The sequence below is a fragment of the Rissa tridactyla genome, unplaced genomic scaffold, assembly GCF_028500815.1.
Source record: "Rissa tridactyla isolate bRisTri1 unplaced genomic scaffold, bRisTri1.patW.cur.20221130 scaffold_37, whole genome shotgun sequence".
Lineage (NCBI taxonomy): Eukaryota > Metazoa > Chordata > Aves > Charadriiformes > Laridae > Rissa > Rissa tridactyla.
Window position 1 is genome coordinate 1,670,791 of NW_026529584.1, and position 14,161 is coordinate 1,684,951.

Here is a 14,161-nt window from a genome sequence, read left to right on the forward strand (position 1 = left end):
TGCTGCTGATGGGTCTCAGAAAAGGAAGTGTTAGCTGGTTCATGTATTTTATTTAAACACACAGAGCGCCTGACTCTTCATTTACAGAAATATTTTGTGTCACAGGCGAGAGGTGAAAAGTTAAGGAGGAGGGGAGGAATAGTGAAGGCTTGTCACACCAGGTACAGGGAATCCTTTGCAGAGGAAGGTACACAGTCTGTGGCTGATGAAAAAATGTCCAATCAGTTTCCTCAGGGCACCCTTGAGCTCCTGGTTCCTCATGCTGTAGATGAGGGGGTTCACTGCTGGAGGCAACACCGAGTACAGAATTGACAGCACCAGATCTAAGGATGGTGAGGAGATGGAGGAGGGTTTCAGGTAGGCAAATACAGCAGTGCTGATAAACAGGGAGACAATGACCAGGTGAGGGAGGCACGTGGAAAAGGCTTTGTGCCGTCCCTGCTCTGAGGGGATTCTCAGCACAGCCCTGAAGATCTGCACATAGGACACCACAATGAAAACAAAACACGTAAAGAATAAACAGGCACCAAACACAATAAGCCCAACTTCCCTGAGGTAGTCCGAGTCTGTGCAGGAGAGCTTGAGGATCTGGGGGATTTCACAGAAAAATTGGTCTAGGCCATTTCCTTGACAGAGAGATATTGAAAATGTATTGGCTGTGTGCAGCAGAGCATAGAGAAAGCCACTGCCCCAGGCAGCTGCTGCCATGTGGACACAAGCTCTGCTGCCCAGGAGGGACCCATAGTGCAGGGGTTTGCAGATGGCAACGTAGCGGTCGTAGGACATGATTGTCAGAAGATAAAACTCTGCTGAGATCAAGAAGGCAAAGAAAAAGACCTGGGCAGCACATCCCGAGAAGGAGATGGCCCTGGTGTCCCAGAGGGAGTTGGCCATGGCTTTGGGCAGAGTGGTGGAGATGCAGCCCAGGTCGAGGAGGGCGAGGTTGAGGAGGAAGAAGTACATGGGGGTGTGGAGGCGGTGGTCACAGGCTACGGCAGTGATGATGAGGCCATTGCCCAGGAGGGCAGCCAGGTAGATGCCCAGGAAGAGCCAGAAGTGCAAGAGCTGCAGCTCCCGCATGTCTGCGAATGCCAGGAGGAGGAAGTGGGTGATGGAGCTGCCGTTGGACATCGCATCCCTTTGTTCCCGAGGTACTGCCAAAGGAGGAAAGCCCACTCACAAGTCAGGACAGCTCTGAGCAAATCTCTTCCCATTGCCTGCCCTTCCAAACCCAAGCCCCGGAAACACACTTTGCCCGTGTCCTTTTTTACGGGAGCTTTCTGCATTGCCCTTGTTGGAGCTCTCATTGTTGCTGGCCAAGTATGCCGTGAGGAGCAGAGCTCTGCTTGTGGGCTCCCAAGGAGTCATCCCTGCTCCACAGCAGCGGGGATTGGGGAAAGGGGTTACAGCTTCTGCCATTCACTAGTTACCTCATCTGTGATCCACTTGTAACGCAGAGGAGCTGCTCAGCATATTCCTGCAGGAAAACCTCAAGGAAACTCCTGGTTGTCCTAAAGCTGCAGTGACATGAGCAGAGCCAGCTCACTCCTCAGCCTTGTCGGGGGGGAAAGACCACCAACTCTTCATTCACTGCCCCCCGACCCCCTGCAGAGGGATAGGGAGAAGAGGGAGAAAAAGGAATAAAAATCTCATGGTTGAGATACAGACAGTTTGATAGACCAGTAACGGGAAAGAAAATAACAATCATTGGAAAAGAATATAGGAAACCAGGAGTGATGCAGTACAATTGCTTACCACCCGATGCCCATCCCGAGCAGCGAACACGGATTCCTGCTGCCCGGCCAACCCCCATTTCTATACTGAGCAGGACCAGCCCAAGGCATTTTATTGACCTCTCTGGTGGTTTTGATGCTGAGTTCATGAAGCTCAGACACAGGGGAAGCTGATGAAACCTCTCCAGAAGTCAACGTCAGATGTAATTTTGAAAGTTTCTTGGAGCGTTAATGGGTCCTACGGAGGGCCATTACTGCCAAAGGCTCCTGGGGGCTCATTCGTTTTAAAACTGGAGGCAGTGAGGGCAGGTAGGCAAAGGCAATGGAGAGGTGTCTCTGACGCTGGCTAATGCTGAATGTGTGAGAGGAAGGCAAAGGGCCAAGCCCTGGCCTCCAGCCCCTGGGAAGGGAGATCCTGCCCCACAAGCACAGCTCAGGGCTCTTCCTGGGGCATTGTGATGGGAGGACGTGCAATGCCAAGGGCAGAAAGACAGAATGACGGCTCCCGGGTGGGGAAGAGGAGGCGCTAAGGCCCTAGTGCTGTAAGGATGAGGTGTCTTCTGGTAGCCTTGGTGGCACAGAAAACAGCCACAGCCAAGAGGAGAAAGACATAAGCACTGTTGGGGGCTTTCAGCCTTGCCAACTCCCTTGATCGTCTCCACCCCTGGCTGTGCTATGGTGTCCCACATCTGCTCCTCTTCCCCTGCAGGCTGCAGACATCCCCCCTGCTTCCCCGTCTTGCTCTAACCTCAGCATCTCGCTGCCTTTACTCATCTCTCTCCATCGTCCTTGGCTGTTCCTGAAACACAACGCCTTGGGCTGATCCCGACTCCCTCTGGGTGATCTGTTGCAGCACAGCGCTGCCCTTGCAGTGGCATTTCTTTCTCCTGCTGTCCAGTCTCCACCTCCCAAGCTGCCCTTTGTTGCATTTTTTCTTTCTCCTGCTGTTTCCCACCAAAGAAAAGATCCATTGTCTCTGAAACAATCCTCCAGCCAGGTTCAGGCCATTCCAAGAGTGCCCAGAGCCTCCCTGCCACTGGGCCAGAGAAGCCCAGGTCCCTCAGCCTCTCCACCAAGCACAGGTGCACTGGGCCCTAGAGCCCATCGTGGCAGACCTCCTCTGGACACTCTGCAGGTCCTCTCCACTTCTCCAAAATGGGGAGCCGCACACTGGGACACAGCTGTGTGCGTTGGGCCACAGCAGTGCTGAGTCAAAGGGGAAGGTGACTCAAGTTGCCTGGGGGGCACACGCTCCTCCTCCTGCAGCCCCGTAGGCAGCCGGCCTTGTTCATAGTGAGCGTGCACCACTGGCTCATGAGGCATCCCTCAGGGTGCCCAGCCCCGTCTCCGCAGGGTCACTGCTCAGCACATCAGGTCCCAGCCTGTCCTGCTGCATTGGGGTTATTCTTCCCCGGGATGCAGGACTGGACACTTCTCCTTGAAAGACTTCAAGACATTTCTGTTGGCCAAATCCCAGCGTCTCTCCAGCTGCCCCTGGACTCAAGCTCCCTTTGGTCAGCTGTTAATGTTTGTGTGCAGATGGTCACCCTGATGCTTGTTCCCCAGGGCTCGGTATTGGGGCCAGTTCACTTTAAGATCTTTATCAATGATCTGGATGAGGGGATCGAGTGCACCCTCAGTAATTTCGCAGATGACACCAAGTTGGGTGGGAGTGTCGACCTGCTTGAAAGTAGAAAGGCATTGTAGAGGGATCTGGTGAGTCTGGATTGATGGTCCAAGGCCAGTGGTATGAGGTTCAACAAGGCCACGTGCTGGGTCCTGCACTTGGGTCACACCAACCCCATGCAGCGTTACAAGCCTGGGGAGGAGTGGCTGGAGAGCTGCCCTGCAGGAAAGGACCTGGGGGTGTTGGTCAACTGCCGTCTGAATATGAGCCAGCAGCGTGCCCAGGTGGCCAAGGAGGCCACCAGCATCCTGGCCTGTGTCAGGAACAGCATGGTGAGCAGGAGTAGGGAAGTGATTGTCCCCCTGTACTCGGCACTGGTGAGGCCCCACCTGGAGTACTGTGTCCAGTTTTGGGCCCCTCACCACAAAAAAGACATTGAGGTGCTGGAGCAGGTCCAGAGAAGGGCACCGGAGCTGGTGAGGGATCTGGAGAATAAACATTATGTGGAGCAGTTGAGACAGCTGGGATTGTTTAGCCTGGAGAAAAGGAGGCTGAGGGGAGACCTTCTTACTCTAAAACTCCCAGAAAGGAGGTTGTAGAGAGGTAGGGATCGGTCTCTTCTCCCAAGTAAGAGGCGATAGGACCAGAGGAAACGGCCTCAAGTTGTGCCAGGGGAGGTTTAGGCAGGATATTAGGAAAACTTTTTACACTGAGGGGGTTATTAACCATTGGAACAGGCTGCCCAGGAAGTTTTTGAGGCAGCATCCCTGGAGGTATTTAAAAGACGGGCAGACATAGTGCTTAGAGCTATGGTTTAGTGATGGCTTTTGTCAGAGGTAGGTTGATGGTTGGACTAGGTGATCTGAAAGCCCCCTTCCAACCAAGCAATTTGATTTTCCTCTTTTCCTTTCATGCCCTTTTCCGCTCTTTTTCCACTCTCAAGTTCTTCTCTTGGATCATCCTCATCCCCTCCCCTACAAAGAGCCAACTCTTTTTCACCGTTTCCTTGTTGGCCATTCCCTTGGTGTTTCTGAGATGGTGACAGTGGCACTTTCCACCTTCCTCATGACGTCCATGACTAGTAACCCCTTTTCTGACCTCTGCTATCCTACAGCTACTCAATTGTCTTGTTAGAGGAACCACGACTCAGCATGAGCCATCTGCACGTGCAATTTAAATGCTGATGTGCTGGAGCTTCAGTGCACAGGGACCTCGAGACACCTGGGGACGTGGCCAACAGAAACCTCCTCAAGTTTTTCAAGGAGAAGGGGCAAAGTGGGAGAGGACCAGGTGAGGAGTGAGTCTGAGGAGCCGGGCCTGGGGACTTTGAGGGATGCCATATGAGCCTCTGGTAAAGGCTCAGCACCATTAAGGCCAGCTGCACATGGGGTGGTGTTAGAAGGACCGTGGCCATACAGACAAGGGGAGTTATTGTCCCCCTTGAATCAGGACTGGTGTGGCCACATCTGCCCTCATAGCATCCCAGAATGGTTTTGGTTTGAAGGGACTTTTAAAGATCATCCAGTCCAATCCCTGTTTTTTAGGGACATCTGCGATCAGGATGCTCAAAGCCCTGCCCTACCTGACCCTGAACACCTCCAATGATGGGGAATCCACAACTTCTCTGGGCAACATTTTCCAGTGTCTCACCACCCTCATTGTGAAAAATTTCCTCCCTATGTCCAGTCTAAATCTACCCTCCTTCAGTGTAAAGCCATTGCCCCGTGTCCTGTCATTACTGGCCCTGGTAAAATCTCTCTCTCTCTCTTATAAGCCTGTCTCATAGGTTAAAAGGCCACAAGAAGGTCTCCTTGGTGCTTTTTTGTTTCCACGTTCAACAACATCAACTCTCTCTGCTTTTCTTCCTAGGAGAGGTCTTTCCAGCCTTCCAATGATTTTTGGTGATCCTTCCCTTGACCCACTCTAGCAGTTCCAAGTTTTCTTGTGCTGGGTCCCCTAGAACTGGACGCAGTATTCCAGATGAAGTCATATGAGATTGGAGTAGAGACGGGGAATCCCCTCCCTCCACCTGCTGGCCAGGCTTCTGTAGATGCAGCCCAGGCTATGATTGGCTTTCTGGGCTGCTGTCCTGGTTCCGGCAGGGATAGGGTTAATTCTCTCCAGGACACAGACTGTTCTAACAGATGGAGCCCAGAGCCATGGATGAAATGAACTCAATGGACACTTTGGAGGGATGGCCCATAGACTAAGGGCACTATATCTGCATGAATATATATACGTATATATATATACATGACAGGGGAAAGTGGTGGCAATTCATTGGAACCTGTAAGATGTGGGCATGGCATAGATGGTCTGGAATAAGGGGTGGATAATGTCCTGGTTGCGGCGGGGACAGGGTTACTTCTCCCCAGGACACAGGTATTCCATGCCATGTGAGCCATGCCCACCCTGAGCTGCCAGGGGAGGGGGCAGGACATCTCCGCTTGGAGTGGGCTGGGGTGTCCTGGGTCCGGTCGGGGAGGGGCGGGGAGCGTGGGTTCCGTAATCGTGTTTGTACATTCCTCTGTCCGTGTGATTGTTGTTGTTTTCTTGTTCCCTTTGCTGTTCTGTGAAACTGCCTTTGTCTCAACCCGAGAGTCTTGCCTTTTTTCTTCTGATTCTTCCCGTATTGGGAAGGTCCGAGCGAGTGGCACGTGGTTCTTTGTTGCCGTCTGAGGCTAAAACACACCATGGGAGCACTGGGACCATACTGGGAGCACTGGGAGTAACCAGAGAGTGATACTGGGAGCACTGGGAGGAGTGAGGGAGTCATACTGGAAGCACTGGGACAGCACTGGGAGCACTGCGGGGAGTAAGGGGATCATACTGGGAGCACTGGGAGAGCACTGGGAGCACTGGGGGGAGTCAGGGGGTCATAGTGGGAGCACTGGGACCGCACTGGGAGCACTGGGGGGAGTCAGGGTGTCGTACTGGGAGCACTGGGACAGCACTGGGAGCACTGTGGGAAGTCAGGGAGTCATACTGGGAGCACTGGGATCGCACTGGGAGCACTGGGGGGAGTCAGGAAGTCATACTGGGAGCACTGGGACCGCACTGTGAGCACTGGGGAGAGTCAGGGGGTCATACTGGGAGCACTGGGAGCACTGGGGGGAGTCAGGAGGTCATACTGGGAGCACTGGGAGAGCACTGGGAGCACTGGGGGGAGTCAGGGGGTCATACTGGGAGCACTGGGAGCACTGGGGGGAGTCAGGAGGTCATACTGGGAGCACTGGGAGAGCACTGGGAGCACTGGGGGGAGTCAGGGGGTCATAGTGGGAGCACTGGGACCGCACTGGGAGCACTGGGGGGAGTCAGGGTGTCGTACTGGGAGCACTGGGACAGCACTGGGAGCACTGTGGGAAGTCAGGGAGTCATACTGGGAGCACTGGGATCGCACTGGGAGCACTGGGGGGAGTCAGGAAGTCATACTGGGAGCACTGGGACCGCACTGCGAGCACTGGGGGCAGTGAGAGGGTCATACTGGGAGCACTGGGACAGCACTGGGAGCACTGGGGGGAGTCAGGGGGTCATACTGGGAGCACTGGGAGCACCCTGGGAGTACTGGGGGGAGTAGTTGGGGTCATACTGGGAGCACTGGGAGCACCCTGGGAGCACTGGGGGGAGTGAGGGGGTTATACTGGGAGCACTGGGACAACATTGGGAGCACTGGGACAGCACTGGGAGCACTGGGGGGAGTCAGGGGGTCATATTGGGAGCACTGGGAGCTCTGGGGGGAGTCAGGAGGTCATACTGGGAGGACTGGGTCAGCACTGGGGGCACTGGAGGAGTCAGGGCGTCGAACTGGGAGGACTGGGAGCACCCTGGGAGCACTGGGGGCATTCAGGGATTCACACTGGGAGAACTGGGACTGCACTGGGAGCACTGGGTGGAGTCAGCGAGTCATACTGGGAGCACTGGAACCACACTGGGAACACTGGGGGGATCCCCGGGGGTCATACTGGGAGTACTGGGAAAGCACTGGAAACACTGAGGGGAGTCAGGGTGTCGTACTGGGAGCACTGGGACTGCACTGGGAGCACTGGGGGGAGTCAGGGGGTCATACTGGGAGCACTGGAACCGCACTGGGAGTACTGGGGGGAGTAGTGGGGGTCATACTGGGAGCACTGGGAGCACCCTGGGAGCACTGGGGGGAGTCAGGGAGTCATACTGGGAGCACTGGGGGGATTCAACGAGTCATACTGCGAGTGCTGGGAGCGCACTGGGAGTACTGGGGGGAGTGAGGGAGTCATACTGGGAGAACTGGACCGCACTGGGAGCACTGGGACAGCACTGTGAGCACTGGGGAGAGTCAGGGGGTCATACTGGGAGCACTGGGAGCACTGGGGGGAGTCAGGAGGTCATACTGGGAGGACTGGAACAGCACTGGGAGCACTGGCGGGAGTCAGGGCGTCGAACTGGGAGCACTGGGAGCACCCTGGGAGCACTGGGGGGAGTGAGGGAGTCATACTGGGAGCACTGGGACCGCAGTGGGATCGCTCTATGCTGGTCCATACTGGGATCACTGGCCCGTACTGGGATGACTGGTCCGTACCGACCCGTACTCCATCTCCCATCATCCCCTGCGCCGGAAGGCGTCTCGGTTTCCGGCCGCTGTGGGCGTTGCCCTGTGACGCGCGGCAGCGTGGCGGAGCTGGGTTCGCCGCGGGAGGTCGCGCAGGTCGGTTGGCCCGGGGACACCCTGGGGACACCCTGGGGGGGGACGGGACACCGCTGAGACTCTCCCGGGACCCCCCGGCCCCCACCCGCCCGTGGGCGGCCCCCGCTACCGGGTCGCGCTCATCGCTCGGTCCCCCCCCGCCATGTCCGCGTGATCCCGCACCCGCTTCCGGGTCCCGCCACGGTTCTGGGTCTCCCCCCCATCCGAGGGTGCCCCCCCACTTTCTGGCTGCGCCCCCCCGAATATCTGCGTGCCTCCCCCCCATCTCTGGGCATCTCCCCTCCCCCCATCTCTGTATGCCCCCCCCAGTCTCTGGGTACCCCCTCCCCATCTCTGGCGTCTCCCTCCAGCTTCTGGGTGCCCCCCCATGGGTGACAGCCCCCCCAGTCTCTGGGCGACTCCTCCCCATGGGGCCCCCCCAGTCTCTGTGTGCCCTCCCCAGCCCATGTGTACTGTCCCCCCGCAGTGTCCGGGTGCCTCCCCTTGACCAGGTGTCCTCTCGCATCTGGGTTTCACCACCACCACCCTCCCCCCGGGTGCCGCCACCCCTGGGTGCAGCCCCCCCCACCCCCCCCCAGGAGGAGCTGCCACCCCACGCCCACCCCCGTCTCTGTCCTTCCTGGTGCCCGAACCCGAGGACCTGGAGGACCTTGACACCCGCCGCAAGGTGGGTGTGGGCACGGGGGGTGCAGGCAGGAGAGGGTCCAGGCAGGCGGGCGGCGGGCAGGAGGGGGTGCAGGCAGATGGTGGGGGCAGGCAGGACCTCCCCCGACCTCCAGCTGTGGCAGGAGAAGCTGCAGCAGGAGCTGGAGTTCCTGGAGGTGCAGGAGGAGCACGTCAAGGAGGAGCAGAAGAACCTGAAGAAGGAGCTCCCGTCCCTCCTGCCGCCACCCCTGTGTGCGCAGGGGTTACAGTGACCGTGACCTCGCACCCTCCTGCTGCTGCTGCTGCGTGCTCAGGAGTCCCGCTGTCACCCGCGTGTGTGTGCTGTGTCCGGGCTTCTGCTGACAATGGTTCTTCCAAAAACCCATATTGGGGTGGGGTCCAAGTATTATTTTAATGGCATCATCTACTCAGGCACCCGTGAGACCCCCAATGTTCCTGCTCCTGCCCTACCAGGTACGCGGGCAGCAGTGACTTCACCAGCTCCTACACAACCCATGGGCCTCTTCCTGGCCTATCAGCTCAGCGGTCACAGGTGACCTTGCAAACACCTACACAAGATGGGGGCTTAGTCCTGGCCTACCAGCTTCTCAGGCACCTGGGACCTCAAAACACCCAGCACAAGACATGTTTCTCCTGGGCTCCTCAGGCACCAGTGACATCGCAGAGACATCCACAAGCCAGGTGACGGCTCCTGGCCTGTCGTCTGCGCAGGCACCAGTGACCTCCAGGCACCTACACAATCCCTAGGCCTGTTCCTGGCCCACTGGCTACTCAGGCGTGAGCGACCTCATAAGCACAGCCGCAGGGCGTGGGCCTGCTCCTGGCCTGTCAGGTGTCCAGACATGAAGGATCTCACCAAACCTACACGAGCCATGGGTCAGCTCATGGCCTGTCAGCTGAGCGGGACCTCACAAGTCCTTGATTTCCATTTTTATTAACTCATTCGTGTTACTCATCCCGTTTGTGTCCCAGAGCTCAAAATCCACCTTTTTGAGTGCAAGTTGAAGGTAAGCGTCCCTTTAGTTTTAGGACCATCCCTACCCCACCCCAGAGGAGACCCCCCTCAGACCCATAAGGCCGCCCCATAGAGCTGCCCCAGCCCCACAGGGCCCCGCACCGTGATGGTGACCAGGATGGGTTTGGGTGCAGGTTGGGGTCCAGGGAGAAGACGCAGAACTGCACTGGGGAGGTACGGGATTGTAGGAATGTGTCTGAGAGAAAATGGCCATGTGAGCCAGCCTCCCTGCTGTGAGAGATTAGATTAAGGGCAAAACAGGTGGTAGAAGATGGAATTAGTACATGGGAAAAACGGGACTGAGAAGGCAGAAAACATGTTGTGCTAGTGACTAAGCAATTTATGACACAAATTCTTGTAACCAATCTGATGTGTGAATGAGCTGCATGCACCGCGCATGGACAGTGTAACTAGCTAATCAGAAATAAGCGAGTCACGTGTACGGCTACAACGCAGGGTATAAAAGATGATGATCTGTGCTTAATAAACGGCTTCTGTTGATTCACATTGGATTGTCTGGAGTCCAGTTATTTCTCCTCAGATGGTGACCCCGACGTGATCCCGATGGGCGCTTGGCTTGAGCAACGGAACGCGAGGGGCGGAAGACCCAGAAGGAGATCCACCGTCTGGAGGACGGCTCAGCTGGACTGAGACCGGGCGGATTGGGCGGCAATCCGGAATAAACAGACAACGTGGCCACGGACACCCGGAGAGAGGTGAGCAGCCGGGGCAGGAGATGGGGCAACAAGTAACAAAAGAAGAAGGGGCTATATTAAGACTTCTCCTGCATATCCTCTCTAAGAGGGGTGAAATACGATGAGCGTATGCTCCGAAGGTTGTTAATATGGTGCAGAGAGAACGGATTTGCACTAGAGCCCCAGACAGCTTTTAAACCAGAAATATGGGAGGCTGTTGGGAAAAAACTGTGGGAAGTGATAAGTAAAGGAGACAAAGAGGCATCACCGTTGGCGACGACATGGTGGTTGGTGTTATCGACCTTACAAGATATGAAGGCGGAGCGAGCCACAGCGGCCGGGGCTTTTGCAGCATTACAACCCACGGGAGGGGGATCGAACAGGCCAGGTCCGAAGGTTTGGGACAATCCCCTGCTGATCCCCTCTGCTCCACCTGAGGAAGTTCCAGAGAAAGAAGAACCGATGGAGGAGGACGTTCCCTGGCCAGCACCGCCACCCTCGGAAGCAAGACCAACGGCACCTCCATCAGAGTGGTACAACCCCAGAACTGGGTTTTATGAAGGTCCACCTAAGCCTCCACGGCAACATGTTGATGTGCACCCCAGACCACCTTTTGATCCATCGCTGTACCCACTGCTTCCACCGTCGCCTCCCTCTCCCGCTGAACAAGAATTGCCGCAAGGCGCATGCGCGGCGGCAAAAACACTGCAACAGAAATTGGAACAGTTAGAGAGAGAACAACAGAGACCATGGAAACAAGAGGAGGAGCAAGCGATATGAAATATGGAGAGGTGACAGAGGGGTGAAAGCGGGGGGGTATGGGGCGGCGGTAACAGGAACGCGGGAGGAGAGTTGGGTAACGGGAACGTGGGAGGAGAGTTGGGGGGTGCGACCGCGGGCTCAGGGGAGCCGCTGGATCCGCAAGCGCATTGGAAAGGAATCATTCAAAATGCCTTGGTAGAGGGTGTAATGTTACCAACAGCATTTCCGGTGATACTGGGGGGAACTACGGGAGGTCGAAGGAATCCCAATAGATGGGAGGGTCTTCCTTGGCCGATGGTAAAAGAAGCGAGAAAATTAGTGTATGACTTTGGCCTTAATTCTCCCTACACTCAGTCGTTTCTTAACAATATTTTCACTACTAATATTATGACTCCTTTTGATAGCCGGACACTGATGTCCATTATCCTCACCCCAATGCAAGAACTAACGTGGAGATCAAGGTGGGAGGATGGTGTACAACGTGCGGTGATAGCGAATTTGAGTAGAGTGGAGGGGGATCCGTTGCGGCTGTGACCATGGAGATGTTATTAGGAACAGGTCCTTTCGCTGATGCTCAGCGACAAGCGCGGCTAGATGTCGCTATCTTACAACAGTCTGCAGAGTTGGCTCGCGAAGCACTGAGGACGTTGCCAGAGGATGGCAAGGTCACTCCCCCATATACGACGATAAAACAGGGCCCCAGCGAGGGATTCATGCAGTTTCTTGATAGACTAAGGAATGCGTTAGACCAGGGAGAACTGCCAGCGGCAGCCAAAGAGGCGGTATTTCAATCATTGGCCGTAGAGAACGCAAATCCAGCCTGTAAGCGTATCTTGCAAACTTTGCCTCGACACGCCACCGTTACCGACATGATAGAGGCATGCTGTAGGGTAGGGACACCTGAAGAACAGGCAGGATTTTTGGCCTCCGCTTTTGCTGCGGCTGTCAAGCCCTTGATTAATAATCGTAATTTGGGACCGAAATGCTTTAAGTGTGGGAAGGTTGGTCATTTGAAGATACAGTGTAGAGTAGAAAAGCAGAGGGGAGAGACAGATATGACGCCTGCTAGGAGTGGAGGAACGGGAGGATTTATGGGCACATGAAATCGGTGTCAGAAATTTGGACATAGAGCATCTGAATGCCGCTCAAAATTCCATAAGGATGGCACGCCATAGGGAAATGGGCTGATGAGCGCGGGGGGCCCGAGCGCGATGACACAAAACAGGCCTCAGGGTCAGGGTGCGTGGGTAGCGCAGCCTCTGCCCCACAGGGAGTGCTGGAGTGGACGTGGCAACAATAAAGGAGGTTACCCTTACAGACTCCCAAGTGCAGTGCATTCCTACTGATATGGAAGGGCCACTGGGGTATGGACTGAGTGCACTATTATTGGGACGATCTTCCATTACCAGACGGGGTTTGTTTGTGTTACCTGGGGTAATGGACGCTGATTATACAGGTCCAATTAAAATAATGGTATGGACACCCACTCCACCTGTGCATATCCCAGCGGGTACTCACATTGGACAACTAGTGCCATTTAAGGCCGCCGTTCCGACGGCCGGAAATCAGATAAGGGGGGATAAAGGTTTTGGCTCAACAGGTAATGCCGATATATATTTAGCCCTTGAAATCAGTAAAACAAAGCCCTTGCAGCGAGTTGCCCTAAGAGCACCAGGGGGTCAAAAGTGCGTACTTGATATGCTTGTAGACACCGGCGCTGATGTGACTATTATCAGTCAAGGTCGTTGGCCACCCTCTTGGCCCGTAGAAGACCCAGCTATACCCATAATGGGGGTCGGAGGAACTCAGACAACAAGAATAAGCAAAGAGGTGATCCAATGCCAAATGCCTGATGGTGGAGCTTGTTCAATACGACTGTATGTGACAGTAGCGCCGGTGTGCCTGCTGAGCCGGGATGCTTTAAGTCAACTGGGTGCTTGCTTAACGACTGGGGGGACGGGTTTTCTGGGGCGGCCATTGGGGAAGGGCGACCTCTTTTGAAATTGAAGTGGAAAACGAACGACCCGGTATGGGTGGACCAATGGCCGCTCAATTCGGAAAAAATCGAGCAATTGAGCAATTAGTACAGCAACAGTTGGAGAAGGGACATATAGACCTAACAACCAGCCCCTGGAATACACCCATTTTTACCATCCCAAAACAGAGTGGCAAATGGCGGTTACTGCACGATTTACGAAAAATTAATGAGGCTATGGAGGACATGGGTGCTTTACAGCCAGGTTTGCCATCCCCTATCATGATCCCTAAAGGGTGGGAGATTCTGAAAATAGATCTGAAGGACTGCTTTTTCACAATATCCTTGCACCCCGATGACTATCCGAAATTTGCTTTTTCCGTGCCAACAACACATAAGAATGGGCCTATGTGCAGGTATCATTGGGTAGTGTTGCCACAGGGAATGAAAAATTCACCCGCCTTGTGCCAGATGTACGTAGCATGGGCTTTGGCACCAGTGCGGAAAAAACACCCTGAGTGGATAATTTATCATTATATGGATGACATCTTGACAGCTGGACAACAATTAGAGTGTGACAAGGCTATTGAGGAGCTGCAGCAGGTACTAGGGAAAGCAGGGTTACAAATTGCACCAGAAAAAGTTCAAAAAGAACCACCCTGGAAATATTTAGGATGGGAAATATCTAAAACTACAGTTAGGCCACAGAAGTTGGAGATTAGAACACACATTTCGACGCTGAATGATGTTCAAAAACTCTTAGGAGATCTAAACTGGGTTCGTACATTGTGTACGAGCGAAGACTTAGCACCTCTCATGCGCCTGTTGCGAGGAGGCAGTGGTGTTGATGCCCCCAGACAGTTATCTTTGGACGCGCAGAAGGCGATGCAGATGGTCAGTGATAAGGTCATCAACGCCTACGCGCATCGATGGGACCCTGATCATTCGATAGGTTCATTGATTATAAATCATGACGAACATCCTTTCACTTTAGTAATGCAGTGGGT

General features: G+C 55.0%; 1 protein-coding gene across 1 annotated transcript; it reads right to left on the reverse strand.

The window, feature by feature from the left end:
• Positions 1-213: 213 nt before the first annotated feature.
• Positions 214-1,155, reverse strand: LOC128903492 (olfactory receptor 14J1-like; the record flags this gene model as incomplete). The annotated part of the gene is made up of 1 exon (XM_054187506.1): positions 214-1,155. A coding segment is annotated over exon 1 (918 nt), but the record flags the coding sequence as incomplete, so codon positions are not given.
• Between the last annotated feature and the right edge of the window lie 13,006 nt (positions 1,156-14,161).